General features: G+C 27.6%; 1 protein-coding gene across 4 annotated transcripts in view; it reads left to right on the top strand.

Annotated features, from left to right (window-relative positions):
* The window catches only part of LOC129965905 (neuroligin-4, X-linked-like), a 308,615-nt gene extending 290,182 nt beyond the window's left edge, over positions 1–18,433 (top strand). The window contains exons 7-8 of one of the 4 annotated variants that reach the window (XM_056080180.1): positions 9,346–9,704; positions 17,213–18,433. In XM_056080180.1, the coding sequence (XP_055936155.1) occupies positions 9,346–9,704; positions 17,213–17,270 (417 nt within the window). In that variant the 3' untranslated portion in view covers positions 17,271–18,433. Of the gene's footprint in view, positions 1–9,345; positions 9,709–17,208 lie in introns of all 4 variants that reach the window. The other 3 variants (XM_056080181.1, XM_056080183.1, XM_056080182.1) reach the window with 3 other exon arrangements.
* Positions 18,434–23,021: the final 4,588 nt, after the last annotated feature.

The raw sequence follows: 23,021 nt of genomic DNA, 5'->3' as shown, positions 1-23,021 counted from the left end.
AATAGTATTTATTTAAGTCTTTGTAAAATTAATTTTTTGAAGGTTCTTTACTTTAATTATTCTAAGATTTATTTCAAAATGCAATCTTTGAAAATTTTTACTTTTTTTCAAAAAATAGTTATATTTATTAATAACATTTCTACAGAAGTCCTACAAAATTAAATTTCAAAAAATCTAATTTTGGCCAATTATTATTTAGTACAAAAGTATTTTGACTCGATTATTAATAGCAAGTAACAAATTTTGAATTTCAACATAAAATGAAAATATGTAAAAACATGTAAAAAAGTATATTGTATCAAATACACTGATAATAATGATAAATAATGTTTAATATTAATTCAGTTTAAAATGAATTTATAATAATGCATTATTAAATGTCAAAGCATTTTATTAATGACTAGATAGGGATTGCATAAATGCATTCAATTTTTCTTTTTATTTCAAATAGTAAGAAGGAAATTTTACTTTCAAACATAAAAATCCTTTGATACCACGAAACTTGCCATTAGTTTCAGTTTAAGAACTTTATTAACACAACAATATTTTAAATCTCTCCATGTTATGCTAAAACTTTACATAGAACTAATTATAATAACGAACATAATATTTTAAACAATGCTGTTTTACTAGTTTGGCTTTAAATTAGATCCTGGAGATTCACATAATAAATAACTGTCGAAACATAAATTTAGGGTTGTCATTAATTTTCTAAAATTCGAAAACAGTTGCAAGGAAAACTTACATCATTTCATAGTTAGTTATGTAAATATATTTGCAACAAATATGAATCATTGCCAGCATAACATTTCATTCGTTCAAGGACAGTTATAAATTTTTTGTCCCTAAACCATGAGGTTATGATTAATTGCGAAACGCATGGAAAATATTGTTATTTAAGAGACAATTAATACTAAATAATATACATACATTTACATAACATATTATTCAAAAGTTACTTACGTGCATAGATATTTGTTGTAAATCAGCTTTCCTTCAAATATTCACTATAAATATTTAGGATAATGGAAGATAATGTATGTGTGAGATAAGATCTGTTATAAATAAAACGTGGGGAGTTCTCGTTAGCTCTTAATTTAATTTTTTAATATGATTATATAAAATTTTATATTTTCTTTGGCTTTAAAAAAATTCTATGTTAAATCCATGATCAGAGTATCATACTCATTAGATATAGACAAAAAATAAATTTTGTAAACTTTTTTAGAGCTTATATAGCTTCAAAAGGACATTTATCCTAAATCTAATCCCGAAAGAATTTCTTTCAGACGTATGTTTTAGGTTATATTACAGTTAACATTAGATAACTAAACATCCAGGAATTAAATTTTGAAACTCTAGATACCTTCATATCCAATTAATAATTCAGGCATAAATTATTCTTTTATGCCTGAATTCAAGCATTTGAAGGATAAGATTGTGCATAAGTTGTATTTATTTCATCTTATTATTATAATGTCTAATTATTATTATACCTAAGGAAAAGAAAATACAGTTTGTTAAGTAGATATATTCAGGTCGATCCCCATATTTAACTAAAAGACAATTAACCCTCCCTCCCTAAAGTTCTCATATTTAACTAACACATTTTTAAAATGTTTTAAATGCTACATTTAAATTATGATAACGGAGGATAGTCATTATGCAAAATTAAACGCGCATATCGAATGGAAAAAAGAGCCGATGTTTTACGAAATGTGTTTCGCTATATCTACGCAAATGCTATTCTATTTTTATGTGGAAATCAAGTGATGAGAGATAATTGACTTTAAAACTGCGGATAAATAGAATTTATTATGTATAATTACATCTAGAAAAAGAAAAAAATACTATTTATTAAATATATATATTCAGTTCGAGTCCCATATTTGACTAAACGTTTCAAAATGTTTTAGCTTTAAATTATTGAAACAAAAGATATCCATTATGCAGAATTTAATGCACATATCGAATTGAAATAAAAGCCTGTTTTTACAAAATGTGTTTCACTGTAGCTATGCAAATGCTATTTTGCTATTTCTATTCCCTTGAAGGATTAGCATTTGCTTAGGTAATGGTTCCTTTTGTTATTTAATGGAATTAATGATTAAAATGCAATTATTCTTCCTATGACGGAAAAATGTGTAATAATATATTCCTCGTAGAATTAATTTTCTAAGCAATAAGCCATCACAAAATATTATTAGGGGATTACATCTCGAAATAAATGTATATATATATATATATATATATATATATATATATATATATATATATATATATATATATATATATATATATATATATATGTATGTATGTATAAAATAGCTATATATATATATATATATATATATATATATTATGATTTCTGTCTTTTTCTTTTCTTAGTTAAAAAATATAGAATTATCTACATATTTGTAGCTTATTTATAATAATTTTTATCTAAATATTCGTACCAAATATTAAGGATTGCTAAAAACCTTAAAAACATAAAACCTATATTAAATTGGAAACTTAATATAGGTATTAAATAGAAAGCATTTATCCATAACTAAACTATTTCCCATTTTTGTACATTTAAATATTTTTAAAAAAAATAGCTTATATGCAGGATTTATTGCATATCCTGAATAGAATTAAAAGTACGTTTTAACAAAATGTGTTTTGCTGTAACTATGCGAATGCTATTTCATTTCCTTGATGGTTGGGTAATATGGTTTTGTTTCCTACGTAATGGGATTGAAGGTTTAAATTTAATTATTTCCGGAATTGAAATTCAGAAATAAAACAATCATAAGGACATTAATTTTTAAAAAAAGAGAATCATAAAGTATCATAGAGGAATTATCTGTGAAAATAAAAGGAAAGAAAGTATCAGTTTTATGGCATTATTACTTTTTTTTTGTACTCTAGCGAAGTTTTACTCTAGTAAAACTAATATATATGGAGGAAAATGTTTTACGTTTTGAATATTAATCAAATGGGCTTACACCATATCATGTAATTTGGGATAATCTTATTGCATAAAATATACAATATACTGAATTTGACTCATGACAATAAAACATTTATCTAAAACTTAGCCTTAGGTGATATAATAATAAGAATTTCCATGATGGAAAATATCTGAATAAATCTCATTTAAAAGAATTAGGGGAATCTAAGAATCAGTCCAGTATTTATCATTACCTCTTTTTCTACTTTTTCCCCAATTTTTATTTCATGTGAAATCCTGAATATGTCACGAAAGATCGTCTGCCCCACATCAAAGACAATTTCCAAGTAAAATATCAAAACACTGTTTCATTATAAATCTTCCGTGGAAAAAAAATTACTTTCTCTTAACCACAACAACTCAACTGATTTCAAAAAAAATTATATAATTTCAAAGTTCTGACCTTTAGAATGTGATAATGCTAATTTTCCCGCCAACTTTTCCGCCCAGTTTTTAGAATTATTACTGAATAAATCCTTACACATCCCTCTCCCCGATATCAGCAACTGGATGCCTTTGTTCCATTAATTTTAATTTTTGTTCAATTGTGCGAATTTGCGCGTTTAACTAACCAATCAGAATGATCTGCGTCTATTGAAGTATAAAATTTAGCTACTAACTAATCATTATTAATTTAAACTATTACTTTTATTAGTTGTGATATGTTGTAGTTCACTTTAATTGTTTCATAATACTAAATTAAAGCTGTTAATATGGTAGGCGATAGATTGTATACCAACGGCGTAGTTTGTATGTAACGGCGTAGATAGTACTTTTTTTTTAACTTAAAAAAATGGAAAACAGTATTCCACTGAAAAGTTATGCTTTAGTGCTTTCTTGTATTTAGTTAAAACTGATTGTTTCAAAACCATTATGGTAAAATTTGTAACGTGTATGTGTGTGTGTGTACATATATAAATACAAGAATGAAAAATCATCGAATTTCATTTAATGTGATGAATTAGTCATTATTAATAAAAACAGATTAATCATATTAACTGTACTACTCATGTATATGTTTATATCTGAGAGACGGACTAAAAACGTGTGATCCTTTAAGATTGCTATTAGGGAATATGTTTCATGCACGAAAGAAGCATGTGACAAGAATTGCCTGCTAGATTTCGCCGTTCAATTTAATATGTTTTGGAAAGAATTGCCGAACTGGCATATTTAATTATCATGTTATTAAGGATATAATGAAATAAACTAAAGCCTTAGAAGTATTTAAAATATATAATCAATATTATTTATAATAATGTGAAAAGAAAAAAAAAATGTTTAATTATTAATTATTAAAACTGTAAATTTTAACAATTATAAACAGAAAAAGGCAATATTATCAAAAACAACAGTAATTCATGAGAAACGTTAAGACAAGACAAGGAAGAATGTTGGCTCATTAAAAAAAATTAAATGATTAAGTAATAACAAAGCCATAAAAATATATTTTAGAAATGTAACAGTGCAAACAGCGATGAATAAACAAATTTTATACTATACATCATATTTAAGAAAGAATGTTGTACAAAGTTCGTAAAATTAAAGTGAGCACAAAGAACATGAGTGTACACTAAATATCTACTTTGTTGACCTTCTTTTTGAGAATCTGTTATTTGAAATTGTCTTACATATTTTGTTGTGAATCATAATGAATTATCATTATTTTATTATTGTTATGGACACTAAATGAACCGGTATTATATATAAATTTATTGTTTGTGAAAGATTTGTCGCAAGCAGTCTCTCCATGAGCTCATGTTCGGATATTTTTTAACGATTATATTTTAATTCGTTCTTTTATGTAATTATCGAGTTAATTTAATACAGTTATTCTAGTTGGAATTATTTTCAACTTATTTTCGTCAGCTGCATGCAGTGTTTTCATGAAAGAAAATAATATTTTTTTTTTGGCATCATGCTACCAAAGGTAAATTATGTGGTTAATCTTAAAAACATCTCAAGGTAATCTTAACGCTTCCCAAAGCAAGTTTTTTTTCTCCTTAAAATATTTATAAATAAGGTTTTGCTGAAATTTCCACATAATAAAACAGATAATAATTTTATAGTATCCTGTTTAAAACCTGATTCTACTAAAGACTAGACTTGCATCTGAAAGGACACATATTAAATATGATATCATGAGTGAAATGTGCTCCCAGTGCACTTTTGCTGCGGTTTTGAGAGGAGTTAATAAACCTGGTGTCTTCCTCAACATCTCACCACTTTTCAAAAATATGAAGCCCATCTTCAAACAAATATTGTCTTATTAAAAATCTGAATGCTAAAAACACTTTAATATGAATTCAATTAGTAGATTAAACTTTGAATTGAACGCTTTAAACAAAATGTCTGGACGACAAAACTTCGCACGGCAAATTATTTTTTTTTCTAAAATTGTGTTTTTCGGAGAAATTATTCATTTAAAAATCCCGTATTTATTATATATAAATATTTTTTTAACATTTCCTCAACTCACACCTATCATAGCCATCCCACAAAATTTTAAAGTATTTTATCCTATGGCAATAATATAAGTACCACAAAATTTACGAGAGAGCGTTATATAAAATGGTCAACATGAGTGCAGATAGAAAAAAAAACTCTAATTATATATATATTATATAATTAGAGTATATTTATATATAATTATTCTAGTTATATACACACACACACACACAAGAATTACTCCTTTAAAATTATATGATTACGTGTTATTCTTAATACTTAAATTACTCCTCCTAATGAAGTTATCATAAATTTTGTATTATTATTTATATTATATTGTTATGCTCAAAGAGATTCTTTATTAAATTTATAACTATTTTAAAGCATTAAATGATGTCTAATTAATTATTTCTATTTTAAGAATTAAGAATTCATTTGCTTTTAAGAATTTCCACATATGATATCCTGATCCAAATTTTAGAAGAATTCTATTGATTTTTATATGAATTATTGGAATCATTATTAAAATGCATTAAAATTTAATTAATACACATCAATCTATCTTACCAAAACAACAGTTTCTCTGTTATTCAAATATTTCGGAGTTACAAACACTTTTAATTTTATAAAAAAAAATACTCGTGCAATTTAATTAATTGCAGTGAAACATTGAAATAATTACGGTATCTATCTTTTAAATGTTTAAATATTAATTACAGATAAGAAAGCATCGAATGCTCCTGCTGAAAGTACAGACGCTAGGTTTTGTTGTAAAAGCTTTAAACCATTAAACTGAGACAGTAGGCATTCATTTATTTTCAGAAAGAAATGAGGTATTCGCCTTCCCGCTCAATTGGAACAATCGAAATTTCGATTTGTTTTCACGTGGAACAAAATAAAAAAAAGTAAATGGAAATGAATGATTGCTATTGGTATGTCTCCATAATTAACTCTTGCATTTTTAGAGGGAAAACTTAACTTTAATTAAATATGAGTTAAGCGGAAACAGTGTGGGATTAATCGTTAATATTCAGCTCAGCACACATTGTATTCTTGCCAAAGGAAGACATATTTTAAACTGCGGGATCTTGAAAGACATTTTTACATCATGGAAGAAGGATTTGCAGGGCATTTTTAATGGAAATATGTAAAGGAAATTTTTTTAATGGAAATGAAATATGAATAACTGCTAAGAATTTTGTGGAAGTAAGGAGTACATAATTAAAATGCTTTCATCTAGATCTTTAAATAATTAAAATGAAGTACATTTGGTGTATTTATCTTATTATTTCAGGTCCAATTTTTGAGTTTAAATTTGTTTGTCTCTTTGAATTAAAGAATACATCTCTTTAAACGAATTTTTAATATTATAACATAATAGATGGATTAGGGAAATAATTATGATTTAAAAGTTTAAATGCATGAAAAAGTTGTTAATACAGTATTACTTGAGAACGATTTATTATTAATTTCGCATAACACAATCCTTGAAATTTATACTTTATAAAATCATGACAAAGGAAGTATTTTATTTGATTTCATTTAGTTAATTTCTTGTGCAACTTTGAGAATGTGTTCTTTCATTGATGAATTATTTAATATAAAATCAAGATAAAATTAAATGAAAATAAAGAGTTAGAGATGCAAGAGCTATAAATAATATAACTTTATAAGCTTCAAGATATTATATCTCCTATTTCCCTGTGTATTTCTACATAAATTAAAAAAAAAAAATACGATTTAAATTAAAATGGATATATGCCATGCAAACAACATTAAAAAAATTAAAATATGCAAATTAGAATAAAAATAAAATAGTACGGTATAACAATGTTATGTTTTTTTCTGTCATCTTTAGGGTTTATGATTTGTAAGTGCCTAGAATTAATTTTGGAAAGGATATTTAAAGTATGTTAAAATTCAAGACATATTTATTGATACTGGTTTGATAATGTGTTAGCTTTCTCCTTTTCAAAGCTTTGAATTTTAGTTTCCATATTTCAACTGTAGCCATAATATTGTGCAATATATAAATATAGTCAGTATTTCTTATTGAAATATGTAACAAAATTAGAAAACTATGAACTTCATTTTAATCCTCCACTAAAGGCAAATAAAACTTTTGATGAATATCAATGAGATCTAAAAAGTCAGTAACCTGGGCAAACAATTACCATTTCGACTAGTACACAGTATTGCTTATATAAATTGTAAGAGATATACTACAATGTTATAAATAAATGATTTTTTCTATTCAATATATCTTAATGTTTCCAACAATAAAATATTAATTGATGATGGGTGATATGAAGAGTCAAACAGTAACATCTCTAATTATTTTTACAAATTCTTTGAAATTCTTATCTTACCTATTTATTTCATCATGATAAAATAACAAATTAAAGATTTTTTAAGATAAAAAATAATAAATATCCATAATAAAATTCAATGTAATTCTGCATAGCAATATAAAATAACTAAACATCGTTTTCACGAATGTAGTTTATTTCGTGTCTCATCGTTAAGACAAATTTTATTTTTATTCATTAAATAAGTGGCAATACACATTATTTAATTTAGCTTTCATTAAACACTTTTTAATGGATTATAGTTGCATAATGATATAATATGTAGAAAAAGTTACAACACCTAATAATTTCAAATAAAGCTATACTCTGGGTGACCGTCTAATGTCAGAAATGACGACTAAATCAGCATATGATTGTTAACTGGATTCTCTAGACAACTGTATAATATTATTTTCTTGTCAGTAGAAATATTCTCAATCTTGGTGGAAATCCCATAACTATGATTCAAGTACAATCATTCTAGCACGCGAACACTGTTGCTTATTCTAGGTCTTTTTGCCGAAATAAAGAATATCAAGGCACTAGCAAACGGAGAATTTGACTGTGAGAGAGCTTCAATCCATATTGAATAGATTTCTTATATAGAAAAACTTGAAAGAAATGCAATCGTTTCAACTGAAAAAATAAAAAAAGTAAGTCTTCAGGGGAGCTATGAACTGTGCTCTAGATGATTGAAGAAAAGTAATGTGATCATAAGAAATCTCAAAGCAATTTATTTGCAAAGCATTTTTCTTCATGCAATGTCAGGCGAAATGCCTGATATCAAACCCACGAAACAATTGATACCCTGGTTTCTGGGATACAATGCAAATCTCTAGAAAATGCTTCATAAGAAAGGAATTTCTGAAATTTCGTCTCCGTTTCTGTGAATCTCTGGTAGAACAGATGAGGATTATAGTTAAATATCAGATTTATTTTTCAGGGTTCGATCTTTGGGCAAGAACCTTAAAAGAACGGATTCTTTGGTTACTTAACATAAATAACTTCATCTGTGCAAAACGGAATCTCAACCAGTGATAGAGAAAAGTAATTTTTGAAGCATACCCTTTATCTTTATCATAATAAAAAGAGTTTAACCCTATCCAAAAACTGACAAAAATCTAATCAACAAATGTACGTATTGTATTAGAGACGCTTAGACATCACTGTGAAATTTCCCCCCACTTTCGTTACATTTGGTTGAATACACGTAGCCCGTGATTTGTTAGTTAAAGACCACTCGCCTAGATTTGTTTGGTGTATAGGGAGGTTTTAAGAAATCACTCAAAGAATGTTAAAGTATACATTTAATAGACATCAATTAAATGGAGTTTCCCTTTGTGTATCACCCTTAGGAACATGATTTATCTTAACAATTGAGGAGGTAGGAAATTTTACTTATCTTTGAAAAAAAAACCCTCAGGTATTCCAATATTCTGAGGTACCTGTACTTGGATAATTTTAAGGCGAATAACTACAAATTTTGGATACAAAAGGGTTTAGTTTTATCCTATTTAAAGTTAAAATATGTAACATAAAAACGTTTTCTTTCAGCAACAACAACAGCAAATGAGTAACAGGATGGATGCCGGAAGTGCCTCCGATCCCACCAACATGTCTCAAGGCGGAACTACGAAACAGCATCCCATGAGAGCTCCTCCACCCTCCCCTGCCGGACAGTACTTACAGGTTCAAGATTTCACTTACCCCAGCATCAATCCAGCTCATTACTTAAACTCCCTGCCTCCGAAACACCATCAGGGTATCGCTGTCATGGGTCCACCTTCTGTAACCAATACTCCTAAGACCGATCCTCAGAACGCACCAGAAGCTCAACCACTTTTGCCACAAAACCAGAGTGAAGTGAGGATGATGAGTCACTTGTGGTCTCCACCGAATCAGGAGATCTCTGTGTGAGTACGTGAACGAATTTTCTTTGCCCTTAGAGACCTCAAAAGCTTAAATTGGTTTTGTTTATCTGTATTTCTGTAGACATTTGTTCTCATTAATAAGTTAACGAGAGCTTACTTATCTTTTTAAGTTAGTGTCTTTGAGCTTTGTATTGGCTCAGAAATTAATCAATTTTATTAAAATGTACGACAGAAACATTTATTTAACCAGAATTATGATGAGCATTTCTTAGAAATTTTATATGATCTCAGGTTTCACTACATGTCGATTGTATGGAAATGTATAATAGTCCATTTCGAATTTCGAATGATTGGCACGTGCATAAGAATTATTAATCACAATAACGTAGTTTACATATTTATAAATTACAAACATATGCACGTAGTATTTTTAAGATTCAAAGCTTGCTTTTATAATACAAGCACAAATAAAAAAAATACACAAGTATATAAAATTGTAGTTTTAAGTTACTAATGATAATTTTTTACATATAGAATTCAAGAATGTTATTCTATGGCTCATACTCGATGAAGATATTCATTAATTTTTTATAAGGTAAATCCTTTCTCACAGTTTTTAAAAATATACTGACTAATTAACAAACAATTTAAAGATTACATATTAAGAATTTTCCCGATGCATGATGGTTGACAGCATTACTTTTAAGGATTAATGTAATAAAAATATTATAAATCGGAAATAATTTTATGTAAAAATGCAATTAATTAATTTATACAAAAGAAAGTACAGGATTAGCAAAAAATATGTTTATTTCAGAACTTTCTAAAATACGTCTTAATGTTGAATTGAAATAAAGTATGAACTACAGATAATTCAAATCATGCGCTTGACAATATTAAATAAAAAGTACAAAATTCCACCCCTAGGTGGCGCTGTGATTCTCATAAAATATTTTAATGAACTTCATAAATATGCTTATGGATATGGTTCTTCAGAAAATCCTTCAAAAAATCACATTGGGTAATACCCGTCAAACGCGGATGTCATGCTATTTGAAAATGACGGCTAATTACCCCTGCATTTATGAAATACTGCCTTAGCAATTATTTTACACAACAATAAATACGAGAAGATATATCATACTTCATGGAAATGATATTCTGACGGAATAGGCATTGTTGAAGTTGTGGTACTGCAAAATCCTTTAGCATATCATGGTACCATTGTTTGTGACGGAAAATGTTTGAGTTCCATTTGCAGTTATATCTTCAAAAAATGTGATTAAATGAAAACGATAGTTGTAAAACCACAAAATATTATATCTTTTTTAAAATGGAAAGTTTGTTCTTGGATAGCGGGAGAGTTCACTGCCAAAATTGTGAGATCTAACTTGCCAATTGAAGCAAACGTGGGCTAATATGTAGTTTCCACAGCTAAGTGACGTTCACAGGATCTGAAGTGAAAAATCTTATGAACCGCAACTCGAGCAGAAGTTTGATTTTTTTTAAAGATAAAATGTAAAATTTTCCGGATGTTTTTTTAGACAAGAGAAAGCAGCATATCCAATAAATGAAACAATTAACAGGTGCACTCCCTCAAAGATGCGGCGACTGAATGTTGGCTTTAAATACCGAGGTATTCACATGTTCAATGCTAGAAGATGGAATTTATTTTGTCTTCTATCTGGAAGAAGATCAAGTTCATTAGTTGTTTCAAATTTCCTTGTCATCTTTTGTAAGTCACATGGAGCCATTGGATTTCTTCTTAATGGCTTTATAAGGACAGCTGCAACAAAGTTCTGCTGGTTCTGGTGGAACAATTTTACCAAAAGCGCTTTATCTTTTAATATTGGATTGACGGGAAGGAAAATAATTAATGCTTATACAGAATTTCCCTTCCTTTTATTCAAAGTATAATGCTAATAAGCAGGAGCTATAATACAAAATGATATCATTTATTTAATAAATACCCACCTCATAATTTGAATTATCTGTAGTTCAAATATTTATCATTTGGATTAATGGAATATATACTGGGGCCATCTGAAGTTAAAAACTTATTTCTTGTTAAGCCTGTACATTAAAATGCAATTGAAGAAAAAATAATCTGAAATAATTGAATCTTATTTCAATTGATAATATTGCTGTAGATAATTATCTGGTTAATCAGTGGCTTCTATGTGCCATTTAGGCAATTTATTCGGCTCTATAAGTTTATAAGGGAAAGGTTGTCAGAAGCAGACAAACATTACTATTAATAGCAATCACATTCTCTAATCAATAGAATCAATAGAAAAATCCTGAAAAAGCAAAAAGATATATGATAATGCAAGTTATGAGAAGATTTTTTGCTTATTTAACTTTATCTTTTACCCATTAACTGGTACTGAATGACATTTGTTACCTTACTTTTATATTATATTTCTAATGACATATTTTAGGGTACTTATGAAAAAACAAATGTTATTCTCAGCTATCCAAAGTGAAAACTCTACTGTATCCAAAGAGTTAAAATTTTTGTTAATATGATATATTGAGAGAGCATGTAAATTGTTTCAATTATTTAAACATTTTCACTCTATATCATGCATCTTCAGCAGAAAAAAATCACAGTTAGTATATTTCAGTTAGTTTAGAAGAAAGATTTGAAAGATGCAGAAGTACTTTACTTTTCCTTTCGGTGAAAATTCCCAAATAACTAGAAAAAGTTCAAACTCATACAAACAATGTTTACTTAAAATATATTTAAAACTCTAATAAGTTATTATTCAAAAATCAAACCCTCCATTATAATTATTTAAAAAAATACGCAATTTGTTCAATATTTGGTGCAAAAATACATAGAATAATTTTTATTCCTATAAATTAATATATTTTGTCGTTATAATTCCAACACGTTCCATTTCTGATAATTCATTATTGTAATACGATTTAATTTTGATGCTACATATTCAGTTAACTCTTTTTTTAAACACTTCACAATAAATTTGCAGAAATATGCAATATTTAAAGGTTCTTTAATGGTTAAACTCTATTAAAGCTTTTCGCACTTTAAAAAATATTGTTATTTTTGAAGAACATTAACTTTTAACTAATGTGATTAGTAATATTTCCTGAAAAGTAGTTTAGTTGTGGTTTCATTATATAGTGTTACTCTCAGTTTCTTTTGATTTTGAATTTTTATGTAAGTAATCCATTTGATGTTAATTTATTTTATTATATTAGATTTATAAAATTTATCTATTACGTAATATTAAAATAAAATTCTTATTTTCAGCACTGAATATATTATTTTCAAAGATAATCCCTTTTGTCACATTTACCTTTCATAGCATAAAAAAAGTAATTTTCCTCATAAACCTAAGCCATATATGATCTTAATACTATCAAATTGTACCGAGGAAGAAATTTTAAATCAAATGATGTAATTTTCTAAATGTCTTCCACTGAATTGCTTGAAATCATAAAAATGGTGAGTTTAATGGGATATTTTTCTATAAATATCTTTTGGTGGCTTTACTTATTAAAGTCACCTTAATAGTAATATTCATATTCTTTAAGTTCTGTAAGATAAATGATTTTTAGACTAATAGCTTGAATTTGAAACATTTGTGAAGTAAAGCTTATGTTATCGTTACATTTTTTTACGATTTATAACAGGTGTAAATTGTTCAAAATTTGTGTCTTTATAAAAATCAATCCTTTATTGAATTTTCTTTAATAAATAATGAAAATTATTACGTGAGGCTGAGCTTCTATGTACTACCCAGATCTGGTTTGTAAAATCGTCATAATTATGACTGCAAATTGTCTAAATTCAATCATTTGTATGTAAATATCTTAGGATTCGTCTTTTTTTGTGATTGATCAGTATAAGGCACATTAACGATAATGTTATATCTACCTTTATTGTTTTTGGTCATAACATATCATAAAAATATACCATTCATTTATCATTATCTTATAGTCGCTCTTTTGCTGAGTTTTAATTATATCTAGCAACATTTGGCATTATTTATTTCCAAGAACCTTTATAGCAGCTTTACAAAGAAGAATTTAAGTTTACATAATGATCTAGGAACTCAATATATCTTATCTTCAATAACTCCTTATTAGCTAAATATCAAAGTTAGAATAATCATAAATGAACAAAAAATCCATCGTACCTATTTAATATATCTTAGCGATATTTTCTATAATTCTTTATTACCTAAATTCCAAAGTCGGAATAATCATGAACAGAAGTTTAAAGTTAGAATGAATAGAAAACCATCGTACATTTTGTCTTTTATCTTGCCACATTCAGTTGAAAAAAGCAATTATTTTCTACAAATAATGAATGAGGAGCACATATTAAATGATTAGCAGATAAAATACAAACATGAGCTAGATAAACTCTAAACATGCTATTAAAATCGATTAGAACACAATAAACTTGTAGATATCAGAATTTCTGAAATGATGACACATAAGAAGTTTAAAAAAAATTATTCATGAATCATTAAAATAATTTCTTAATAAAGATTTCAATTATACCACAAAAGAAACTTTATGGCTTCAAAATTGACATTATGGTATAAATATAATCTAGTGGCTAAAAACAAACTGGTGTTAAATAATATTATATAAAATATGTTTACTAACAAGAGTGCATATATTTTTCCACTAAAGTTATAATTTTGGAAGCTTCAAGACGATTGGATCTCGTTGTGTACATCAGCATTCACAACAAATATATTATACCCTCTTAGAAGGCTTAAAACAATTTATTGTTGTTACTCTCATCACTATTCACATTAAATATATTTTCAATTCTTACAGTTTCAAGACGATTAAATTTTGCTGTCTAAATCACTATTCACATGAAATATATTCCATTATGTGAATGCATGTTTAATATGATAATATGCTTGGTCATTTAGACAAAATCAGAATAGCAATCTATCTAGGTGTATGCATAGAGGAGCATTTGCAGATTTTAAAGGCATTGGTAATGCATCTTATATATTCATGTAATTTCATTTACGAGAATAATAAATTGCTAATATTTTTTTCACTATTTAGTTTATGCTAAACTTCGTAGTTGTACTGTTAAGTTTATACAAATTGCTATATTGCAATATTCAGCTTGTTGATATATTTTATAACACAATCAATGTCGCATTTCTGTTAGATACATGATCTTTATACCATAACCTTTTATGTTGTCGTATTTTCATTTTACAATCAATGATTGTCATTTTCAAACATTTCTGTTGCATTTAAAAATTATTTTTCAAGATACATCTGTTTAGATAGCATATATGACAACTTTTAAAGAATTGTTGAAGAAAAAAACTGCCATTATTATTTTATTTTTTATCTATTTAATGAAAGGTTTTCCAATTCCATGCTTAAAGATAAATATCATAAACAATGAATTTCCATTTTTAAATAGGACTTGAAAATTTTTTTTAAATAATTTATAGTATTTATTCTCTTGGAATAAGATAATATACTCGACTCAATACCGTAAAATGTTATAATATAAGAATTTTTTTTTTATAATGATAATGTTTTTAGTAACTAGGAAATTATAGGAAACCATGTAATTTGATGCTAAAATATTTTTTTTTCCATTACAAGGCAGAAGTCAATGCTTATTTTAAGAATGAAGAAAAAATCATTTTAACTATTATTAAATTAAATGAAAACTAGTAATACTAAATATTATTTGTGTTAATGGTGCGTCACATACTTCTTTACAGAGTTATTTCCATCATATTTCATTTTGCATATTTTTAAACATACGACTGTCTTAATAAAAAATATTATTATTAAAAACAGAAAACTGTAAGTACCAAATGGCGTGCGTTCAGGTCCTTCACAATTTTTTGAATGAAATAATGACTTTTTAATCATTCTTTGATGATGTAAAAACCCAAGTTTGTTGACTTTACGAGTTATTGTGAGCAAGCTACTGCTATTTTTCACCTGCAAATTTAGCTGTAAGTAATGCTCTCATAATATGCATTATGGCGTAAATATGCAATCTATCATAGTTTTTGACACTTCTAATGTCTTTCATTTAGAAAAAAAAAAACTCTTAAAACCAGGAATAAAAAAATGCAAAAACTGATATTGTATTCTTCTGCCAATAATTAATCATTATCATGTTACAAGAAAAGCAGGCTCCATTTTCGAATGATGAAGGTTCAAGAATAAATTTATAGAAACTTCTAGAAAATCATAATAATCAATTTTATTATTTTCATGCTTGTTAGTTAGTTTAAATAAACATTATTATTTATTAAAATATTTATTATGAGCAAAATTTTATTTCAACACTCAAAATTTGAAGTAATTAGAATTTATCCAGGTGCGTAAGCTTTATGAAAATTATAGAAATGACTATAAATTAATGTGAAATTACAGGCACGGAATGTTTCCTCTAAAGTTATTAAATAAGCAAATATTAATATTTTTATAGATATTCAATGATACATATTATTATTATTTGGATTGCTCTTCCTTATAAGGAATTTTAGCATATTTTTTTCTCTTTATGCATAAAATTCCTTTGCTGATCTTATTAGAACGTGATCTGGGGAATGAAATTTTTGTAAAACTATCTATGGCAAGTTTAAAATTAAGATAATTGACAAATCCATTAAAGGAGCTATCTCTCTACCTATAACCCATATATTAATGTCCATCTAGATAAATGTTTCAAAAAAATTACCTATCTCAGGAAGAAGAGTAATCGAAGCAAATATAGTTCATTTGATACAGGATTTTTTTTATTATTTTGAAAGGTAAAACTAGTGGGAAAAACATCAATTCTGATCATTGGTAAAAAAAATCGTAAGATCAAATTCGTTTCGTGTACAGAAGTTGGTGGATTTTGTAATCTATCATCATGTTGCTGCCATCGGCAAATATTATAATTTTCTACCATTATACCATTAGTGTACCTTTTCAAAGAATGTAGACCTTGTATTGAGATATAATTACATCGAAAATATATGTGCAGTAACATCCTAATATAAACCATCATACTATTTCTTCTTTTCAAATTCTATTGATAATTTCCTTTTTAATATTTTTGCAACCATTCATGCTTTTTTATCGGGAGTTGAAATTAAGTATAAATAATGAAGAATTCACTTTTATCTTTTTGGAGTTTTTAATTGTTTGTTTAATACTACGTGCATGAGATAGTGGTATATTAAGTAACAAAACATTGTCGATTCATTTTTAATACAATATCGATTTTGCATAAACTCGAGCTAAAAAGGGGGCATTAAGCATAGGAAAAAATCGTCGCATGCTTGAACGAATTACTTATAATAAAAGGCTATTCGCCGTAAAATCGAAATCGATATTTATAGCAAGACAATAAAACCAGTAAACCATTACATTCGATTCTTAATAGTTTGTATTTCAATTTCTTAAAAACATTAATTTATTCATGTAAATTAAAATCTTTCCTAGCTTTATATAATTATTTTATTACATGCTATCATGTTTCTATGTGAACAACTAATCACGTAGTCCTTTTCGTCAGTCAGCTCAAGCCATCCCGTGGAGAAACGACCGTATAGGATGCAGACTTCTGTTTTTCGCTGAACGTGACACCAACCCCCATCTGAAGATGGATGACTGTTGGCCGTCCGGCCAGCAAGAAGGGCTGATGATCCTTGCATGTCCCGACCCGCACTGATGATGCATCGGGATGAAATCATCGTCCAGTATCCGTCCTTCATGATACTATGAAGCCATGGAGGGTTCATAGCAGAACTTAACAGTGACTATCCTATTGACGAAGTTTCTCTTTACGGGATGTTGCCAATACTTTTACATCCGGGTGCATGTGTTTGTTTTGAATTCGTCATGTATTTGTGTCTTTCAAACAGAAAACAATAACAACAAATTCGAGTTTACTAAATACTCGGAAATATCATATGCTGACCCGCACAGTGTTTTCAACTAAATGATTTCTTCGGACATATTAATATGTCTTGCTGGATATTAACAAATTTTATACTTGGCATCTGATTTCTTTCGATAGGTCGGTACTTCTAATGCAAATGGGTAGAAGAAATCCGATAATTTTAATTTTATTTCTAATTGGCCTGTATAATTATTATAATTATTAAAAAAGTGTGTACTTCCTTTAACTGTAGAGGTAAGAAATCCATTATATTTCCAACAAATTCTAATTTAAAGATACTAATTAAAATGAAACAAGCGTTACGTTTTTAATATTACGTCAGCATAATATTTATTTACTTGAAATAAGATATTGTTCGTTATTCCTTGAATGCCGTTAGAATTTAATTTTATTCAAAATAATGTGAATACGTTGTTACATAGGAGCTTGTAAGGGAACATTACAATTTGAAATTTTCAGGAATTTTGGAAATCATTTGAAATAGGTAATGAAACCATATTCTTCCAGAAATAAACTTTTAGTTGCGTGGAAGAAATGAATAAATGGTTCGTTATTTATCTTTTGAATATAATAGTGGACTGAAATGTTTGAAAAGAGCATCATTTTCAGCGTATATGAAAAAAAAATTATTATTCATAAAATGATTTGCATAAATTACGTAGTATGCAAGTTAATTATTCTTAGACGAAATTGACTACGATTTTCATCATGTAACTGGTAAAATCTGCTTTCAAATGTAAACCAATTTTTACAAGAAACAAGCCTTTTATAATTATTGAGCTGAAATGTAGATGTTTTTTTCAGCATATGAAAGTTATTTCTGTTATTTAGAATTCATTCTCATCAAAAATTTTGTAATTTTGTAATATATGCACTAAGTGTGTTCTTATGGCTGTCAAACATTTACAATACTGATAATTTTTTTAAATGATTTAATTTCAATTTTATTGCAGTTCAGAAAAATAGCAATTTTAATTTCATCAAAATTTAATAAAAAGTTGTGTAAATCTCGAATTTATTTGCTTTAGTAAAAAATAATCAATGTAAACGTACTTTTCCTTAAAACATTTAAAAAAAACAACTCTCTTTGTTTATGCATTACGCAAAGGGAAATTTATTATTAAAGTTATTATTTTTTTCAAAATTTTCAAATTTAAGAATGGTAATAAATATGTACCAACTTTGTTAACCATTGTCATTCTCAGAGACAGTAAAAAACTGAAATTGCTTATTGAATTTCTTGTATTTCAATTGATGTTAATTATGTTGCGTTTTGTGAATGGAACGAAGAAATATCATTAATTTGATAAATATTAAATACATTCAGTTTTTTAACGATCACCGTATTATTTTATCACAAATTTTTGAATTTCATAATAAATGGCAACATTCTACTATTCACGGTCTTTGGGTTTTTTAATTGTCAAGAATTATCAGGAGATGATTTCTTTTATTAAAACCTCTTTCAATATGTTGTAATAAAGAATAAGGGAAGATGAAATATCCATGCATATTGAGAGAAAATAAAAAATAAAAAATATTGTGATTTAATTTGAGATAAGATCATTTTTTCCCAGAAAAGACAAGAAAGAAACAGAATTTATTTGTAATATATTTAAGCAAAGTATCCTGATATATATACATATGTTTCAATTTCACATCATGTTTAAAATATTTGAAGAAGCTCAAGTGTTTTGTGGATATGTAAAATATTTTAATGTAATGCCCCCATCTAACCCTTTTAAAATAATTTATTAGATTATCATTAGATTTCATAAAACACAAACAAAGAACACTTCAATAAAATACTCATATAGAATATCAATAAAGCATTAAGAAGTATTTATTCTCGACATAATATGGGTATATATATTCACTGACTTGATTCTCAGCTAACAGACTGTTCACAGTTAACAAATGTTGGCACTGGTTTACGGTATGCGCTCAAGTATCCAGATACCAATAATACAAGTTGGTACTGCTCTCTGGATATTAGTGCGTACTTATCATTAATGTTAAATGCACGCATCTGTCATAAAATAAAATAACACGACTTATTTTAACATTTTCGAAAAGCAAATTTTAATTAGAATTAAAGGAGAAAATATTGCCCTTAAATGCTGAGAGAAAAATTCATCTTCCATATGCATGTTCTTTATTGTGCTTTTACATTCTTTTAAATAAAAAATGATGCCACTTACTTAAAAAAAAGAAAGTAGGTCAGAAAATTAAAGAAAAATCACTTAATACTATTTAAATAAAAAAATTATAAAGGAGAAATATAATTATATTAAACAAAAAAGTTCATAATTGTAACAAAAGGATATCAGTCAGTAATTATATATATGGAGATTTTGATTAAAAATTATGAAAAATAGTCTCCTCATATTAGATATAATTTTTAATTTTGCTTAGCATATGAATTTGAAGTTACTGAAAATGAATGAAAAGGAAACTTTTTGCTATTACTGTTTGGTAGTGACTAAGCATAAACAATTTCTCTAAATGCAAACACATGGCACATTTTTTTTTTCTGTTGAATTTTTTTTCTCGCGTTTTTCAATGTCAATTTGAGAAGTACTTAGTTTATTCTTTATGATATGAATTAAGATTCAATTTTGTAAATTTAATAGCAAATGTACAATTTTTAATTTGCCAATATTTTATTTTGATGGCAAAGTTTGTTGATTATTTGTTATTTTGCAGTTATAATTAATAAGGTTATTACAGTTTTGCACATTACACAAAGAGCTTAATAATGTTTTATACAAATTGAACGTCAAATCAACATTTTAGTATCTAAATTATAACATATCTTAGTGTTCTTCAATGCTAAAGGGTCATTGATTGTGTTAGCTTAAGTGTTTAAATAAATTATATACATACTTTGTTTGCATATTCAATATTGTTTAACAAGCAATTTTTTCCATACCTCGAGTATTATATTTCATTTTAAGATGTGCTTGTATGTGAAATATATGATACTTTTATCAAGAAAATAAATTTATTGGAAAAATTTTATTTCCTGGTCCGTTTTTTTAGACGATTTACAGCTATATCTTCTGGAACATGAAATAAAGAGAAACACAAAATCAATTAATTAAATATTTACACAGACTTTGAATCGTGGGATTAGAACTCACAATCCCTTGATTATGGGATCAGTGCTATGACCATTTGGCCATGGAGAGACGACTGACACTTTTCAATGCGGCAATATTTATTGATTTAATTTACTTAAAAAACATGTTTGTGAAATTGTTTGGTGATTTTGGTAAAATATATCACGTTTTTGTTATATGTATAGTTCTTGTAGCATTTTTTATTTTAAAAAAAAATTCCCGATATATATTTTGATTGGATTAAAATGGATGCTTCTAATAAATATTTCTGAAACTATAAATAAATATTAAATTATTTATAAAAAATTAAGTTTTAAATCATAAATATTGACTGATATATGAACTAAACTATCCATTATAGAAAATAATATAGATTTTATCAATTTGTTTTATTAATGTTTCAACTGGTGTATCTTCAAAAATTTTTCCATAAACTGAAAAATAATTTTCCGCATATACACGAGATAAAATTAAATTTTATCACGATATTCAGTAATAAATTATACCGAATTCGAACACTTTATTTTTTAAAAAATTATAAATATTACACCTGATTCGATCAGAATCACAAAACTTTTAAAACTGTTAATTAACATATTCATATCAATGCTTATTTCCTTGACCTTTTGATTTACGAATTTTCTTAATTATATAACACATCTCCTTTTGGGATATTTATTATTATTTTAATTATTATAATAATATAAGACCATTAGAGATACTGAAACATCTTCATGGGGTTTTGCTTTAAATTACTTAATAATTAAGCTTAATTACAGAATTAAAATTAAAAATAATTACACTTATGAATATCTATACTTGCTAGCAGAATTAAAATTAAAATTAATTATCTTATCAATACTTAGACTTAATTACGATTAATATTAATTTAATTAAATTCGACGCGCGAGGTAAACTCGTCGTTATATGCGGAGGTGTTAAACTAAAATTTTCCATCTTTGGTTAGGCATCCATACTATGTCTACATTTAACTACACTCATGACCATGAATTAAGGATAATGCAAGTTTAGGAAAAGTAAAAGTCAGAAGCAAAACAAATGTGACTTATTTGTAAAGTCTATTTATTCAACAAAAGGTAAAGAGCAAAAGATGCTATATGTTTGAAATCATTGATAAAAATTGCGATATTTTTTGCTCCCTGGAGCAAATTACAAAAAAAAAAAAAAAAAAAAAAAAAACTATTTACAAAAAAAAAAAAAAAAAATTACATGGTTGGTATGATGGTTGATACATAGTATGTCTCCATGTCTCCCAGACGATGTAATACAACGCCTAGACAGGCTGAGTATCAAATTATCGATCTGATCTTGGGGACTATTACAACACTCATCAATCAATTTTCTCCGAAGTTCCGGCAGACATGCAGGAGGTGTTTGACGGGCTGCAACTCGACGGCCAATCCTGTCCCTTACATGCTCTACTGGATCCAAGTCGGTGAGAATGCTGGCCAGTCCATATGGGTGATATCCTCCAATCGAAGGCAATCGTTTACGATGTTTGCACGGTGAGGACGGGTGTTGTCATCCATAAACACGAATTCTGTGCCAATGGCTCCCCGAAAAAAACGTACATTTTGTTCCAGAATGACATTCTGATATATTCGGTCTGTTATGGTTCAAATTTGAACATGCAAGTCCGTTCTGGAACCCAGAATAATTCCTCCCCAAACGAGCAATCCTGTACCACCGAAATGATGTCGTCCAATGATGTTCTCTTGGTGGTAACGGATACCTGGCGCTCTTCATATGAAAATAAATCCAGTGAAAATCAGACTGCAAGCTAAACCTAGACTCGTCGGAAAACATCACACATGCCCATTGTTGCGGTATCCACAATGCATGCTCTGTACTCCAGGCTTACCACAGGCGACAGTGAGTTGCAGTAAGTGGAACACATATGACAGGCCTATGAGCATATAGACCAATCTACCCTAAGGGTCTGTACACGGTCTGCCTTGAAACTGTCGTACCAGTGGCTGAAGAGAGATGACGAGACAGATATGATGCTGTGCTCCGTCGGTTTCTTTTGGCAGTAACTTCCAAATACCAATCCTAATTCGGCATTGTAATTCGGGGGCAACCTGTGCTGTATCGTCTACTCACATTTACATAATCTTGGAATTTTTGCCAAAGCCTGGAAATGACACTCTGGGCGATTCCAAGGTCCACGGATACTTCCAACTGCGTACGCCCACATTCCAGTCGGCCGCTAATTCTACTACGTAAAAAAATCATCCAAATGTGACTGTCCTTTGTGTCATAACTATGCTGTTATTGCACTGA

Source organism: Argiope bruennichi, chromosome 4, assembly GCF_947563725.1.
Source record: "Argiope bruennichi chromosome 4, qqArgBrue1.1, whole genome shotgun sequence".
Lineage (NCBI taxonomy): Eukaryota > Metazoa > Arthropoda > Arachnida > Araneae > Araneidae > Argiope > Argiope bruennichi.
Note: the sequence above shows the minus strand (reverse complement) of the source record. Positions and strands in the feature narration are given on the sequence as shown.